At 53.2% G+C, this 3,964-nt stretch overlaps 1 protein-coding gene across 1 annotated transcript in view; it reads right to left on the reverse strand.

Moving 5' to 3' along the window:
- Positions 1 to 1,163, reverse strand: part of EMP3 (epithelial membrane protein 3 (MAM blood group)) — a 3,679-nt gene extending 2,516 nt beyond the window's left edge. The window contains exons 1-2 of the mRNA XM_077747144.1: positions 1,071 to 1,163; positions 2 to 151 (exon numbers count right to left, since the gene is read on the reverse strand). Of these exons, the coding sequence (XP_077603270.1) occupies positions 2 to 69 (68 nt within the window). The 5' untranslated portion in view covers positions 70 to 151; positions 1,071 to 1,163. The remainder of the gene's footprint in view (position 1; positions 152 to 1,070) is intronic.
- Between the last annotated feature and the right edge of the window lie 2,801 nt (positions 1,164 to 3,964).

Genomic DNA, 3,964 nt, shown 5'->3' on the forward strand with positions numbered 1-3,964 from the left:
GGTGGCCACGAAAAGCAGGATGAGAATGAGGATGTGAAGGGCAGAGACCACTAGCAAGAGGACTGACATGACTACCGCGGGTGGGGGTGGGGGGTGTCAGGAGATGGTGGTTTCAGGAGGTCGGGACAGGGGCGTCTGAGATGCTCCAAACCTGGTGGAGAAGGGGGCTGAGTCCAGACTCCAGGGTGTGATGGAGGAGAGGGCTGGGAATCTGGACTCTGAATCCGCGTGGGAACGGGGCTGGGGGCCTGGCCTCCTGGATTCCCCAGGGGTTGGAGCAGGCTAGGGGTGGACTCTTGGGTCCGGGAGTGAGTTGGACCCAAGCAGTGTCTCCTCAAAGTCCCGACCCTGAGCACATAGGAGCCAGGATATGAAAATTCAAGTTCATACCATTCCAGATTCATCGGAAGCTGGGGGCTTCCCCCCAGAGACAGGCATCCTTGAGTCACCCCCCTCCTCTCCTGGGGTGGGGAGGTGGGGGACCCGGTGAGTCACCCGGTGACTCAACCCTCCCCCCACCCCTGCCTCCAAGCACCAGGGAAACCCCAGCTCCTGGCTATGCCCACGAGGTCCCCACCCCACCCTGCTGCCAGACTGGTGGCAGACTAGACTGGACATCTTGTGGGAAAAATGGGCAAGATCCGTGTTAGAGGTGGGAAGCTGGGGCCGGGGCGGGGAGAGGCCTGAGAGGAAGTACTCAGCCTCCCAGGACCCTTCAGTGTCTAGAACGCGGTGTGTGTGTGGGGGGGGCTGGAGGTCCCCCAGACTTGGGGTGTTCTTGGGCAAAGTCCTGGGCTCAGGGTCCTCAAGAAAGAGTGGACAGTCGTGGGGGAAAAGCTAAAGAAAGCTTACCAGTGGAGGGCTCTGCTGAGAACCCCAAAACCTTGCCGGGCCCCACCCCTTCCCGAATCTCCACCCCAAGTGCTAAGAGATCTCTTCTTAAATGACAAGGATTTCCATGGGATCGGAGAGTGGGGGCGTCTCTCCCAGCCTGGGGGTATCCTTCTCAAACTGCTGCACTCCCAAGGAAAGAAAGAAAGCCCAGTCCGAATAACGGACTGGAAACTTACCGCGAGCGGCAGAAAAAGTCAGAGTTGAAGTCTCGTCCCCTGCGAGGGCCTCCGCGCCCCGCCCTTCTCCTCCCTCCTTCCACCCTCTCAGGCCCCCGCCTCTCTCCTCTCTCGCCGCCTTCCTCCCTCCCTCGCTCTCCCCTCTGGCTCTCTCCCTCCTTCTCCCCTTCAATCCGGAACTCTCTCTCTCTCTCTTTCTTTTTCCCTCCTTTCCTCCCTCTTGCTCTTTCCTTCTGCCTCCTGTCTCTCTCTCTCTCCAGTCCTCACTGCCTGCACCTCCTTCTTTCGCTCTCTTTCTCACCCTCCTGGTTTCTCTCTCCGCTCCTCTCAATATATACTGACCCTTTTATACCCACCCGCACCGCGCCCAGCTGAGGTCTGCAGCCGGAGGGAGGGCCTAAGCACTTGGGTTCCTCATTCTCTGCGCCCCCACCCACTGCCCCCAGACAGGCATCTTCTGGGGCTCCTTTCCAGGATTGAGATGAGAGCTTGGAGCCAAGGGAGTCGAGCAGGGCCAGGGTGCGGCAAGAATCAAAGAAGGGGAGGGCCGGCTCTCAGGCCTCTGCTCTGGGTCTTGCCCCGGACCGGATGTCTGCTTTCCTTGATGGTGCTTAGGACTGGATACTCCGAGGAATGGGGGTCTGGCGGAGGAGACCTGATTCCTGCTGCCGGAGTGGGTTGAGAGCTGGGAGAGCCGGCCCCATACTGGGAGTCAAGGGGTAGAAAATGCGAACACAGGCATCTCCGCAAGGCGGCAGGCGGTGGGACTTAATCCAGGTACCACCATTTCCTGCCTGGGGGATCTTGACCAATTATTTATTTTTTTAAAAAAAATTTTTAATGTTTTATTTATTTCTAGGAGAGATAGAGAGACAGCGTGAGCAGGGGAGGGCCAGAGAGAGAGGGTGTCACAGACTGAAACAGGCTCCAGGCTCCGAGCTGGCAGTCAGCACAGAGCCCGACGCGGGGCTCGATCCCACGAACCGCGAGATCATGACCTACGTGAAAGTCGGACGCTTAACCGACTAAGCCACCCAGGCGCCCCTTGACCAATTATTTAAACTCTCTGGGCCTCGTTTTCCTAATCTGCGATATGAGTGCAATGATACTAATAATACAATATACTGGCAGTCATACTTTGGATACTCATAAATTTAATAATCCTAACATGAATAAGGTAGGGGCGCCTGGACAGCTCAGTTCATTCAGTGTCAGGATTTCGGCTCAGGTCATCATTTCATGGTTTGTGGGTTTGAGCCCCTCATCAGGCTCTGCATGGACAGCTGGGAGCCTGGAGCCTGCTTTAGATTTTATGTCTCCCTCTCTCTCTGCCCCTCCCTCTCCCAAAAATGAATAAACAAACATTTAAAAAGATAAATGAACATGGTAATACCAGTACACTAACACACCTACACATTCATTCCTTTCTTCATCAAACATTTATTGAACATCTGTTAGGAACCAGGAGGTAAGAATAAAGAAAGCAGATGCGATGCCTGCTCTTACGGAGCTTGCTTTCCCAGTAGGGGCAGACAGACTTTCAAGAGGAAACCCAGCAATGAAGACTGATCCATTTCAGACAGTGCTTAAGTGCTCTGCAGGAAATAAAATAGAGTGAAGGTGACAACGGCCATGTGGGAGGAGTCTACTTAAAACAAGATGATCAGGCAAGACCTCTGTGAGGAGGTGACATCTAAGCTGATACCTGAGGACAGGAGTCCTTTCAGTGCTGGAGGAAGGAGAAATGCAGGGCTCCGGAGAACAAGCTCAGGTTGTCTGGTGAACAGACAGAAGGGCCAGTGTGGCTTGAGGGAGTGGTAGGAAGGGAGATCAAAGAGGGCCCTTTGAAGAACTAGGGGAGGAGTCGGATTTTATTCTAAATGCAGTGACAAGCCACTGGAGGGTTTTAGACAGAAGAGCAGCCCCCAGGGACTTAATGTTAACTATGTATTATTATTATTATTGCTTATTGCTGAGTTATTGAATTAGGGTGGGGGTGATTATTATATACCTGGGTCTCTTGGAAGGTTTAGGTGCTAGTGAAAAGTGAGGGGCAAGGGACCAGGTGTCTGGGGTCCTGACATGGAATTGATTTGGAGAATTGAAATTCTAGGTTCCTACAAGGGAAGAAAACTGGCTGATGGGATGTCTGGTATCTTGATGGTGCAGAAGAGTGCATGGTCATCTCAGCTCCCTGAAGGGGTGAGGGCTGGGCAGTTCAGTGACTAGATAGGTACTCAGGAGACCCAGGAACTGGGGCACCAATATGGCAGTCTGTAGAGGCACAGGGGCTGCTTTCAAACCCAAGCTGCTACACTCATTAGCTGTGAGTTTGGACAAGTTACTAATAACCTCTCTATGCCTGTTTATCTGTAAAATAGGGATAATAACAGTAAGTACATCAAAGGGTATTTCTTAGAGTGTCCAGCACATAGTATGTGCTTGTTATACCAAGCATTGGAACCCTGAATGGACGTAGTATCGGGGGAACTCTAGTTCAAGATCTCTAGGATTTGGGGAAGGGGAAAATTCTTAGGTCCATTGCGCCCCAAGGCTAAATAGTTGAGAGTACAAAATGAAGGTCCCTGGGGGTGGGGAATAAGTAGTCCCAAACTTGAGTCTTTGAGAAGGACAGAGATGGGGGCCAGGGTCACTGAGGGGAAAAAAAATGAGGCTGGAGGGTCACATGCTCTTCATGGAGTAGAGGCAAGGGAAACCAGACTGGCCCTGGAAGGAGTCTGGAAACCAGGGGCTAGGGAGATGGAAATGTGAGTGAGCAAGGTGGAAATCAGGAGGCTAGGACTCGAAATCCAGTTCCTGGGGTGGAATGAGCGCCCGTCTTGGGGACCTTGGGAATGTGGAGGAGGTCCCTCGTGCTAGGAGCCTGTGGAAGG

The sequence above is a fragment of the Crocuta crocuta genome, unplaced genomic scaffold (genome assembly GCF_008692635.1).
Source record: "Crocuta crocuta isolate KB4526 unplaced genomic scaffold, BGI_CrCroc_1.0 scaffold334, whole genome shotgun sequence".
In the NCBI taxonomy this organism is placed as follows: domain Eukaryota; kingdom Metazoa; phylum Chordata; class Mammalia; order Carnivora; family Hyaenidae; genus Crocuta; species Crocuta crocuta.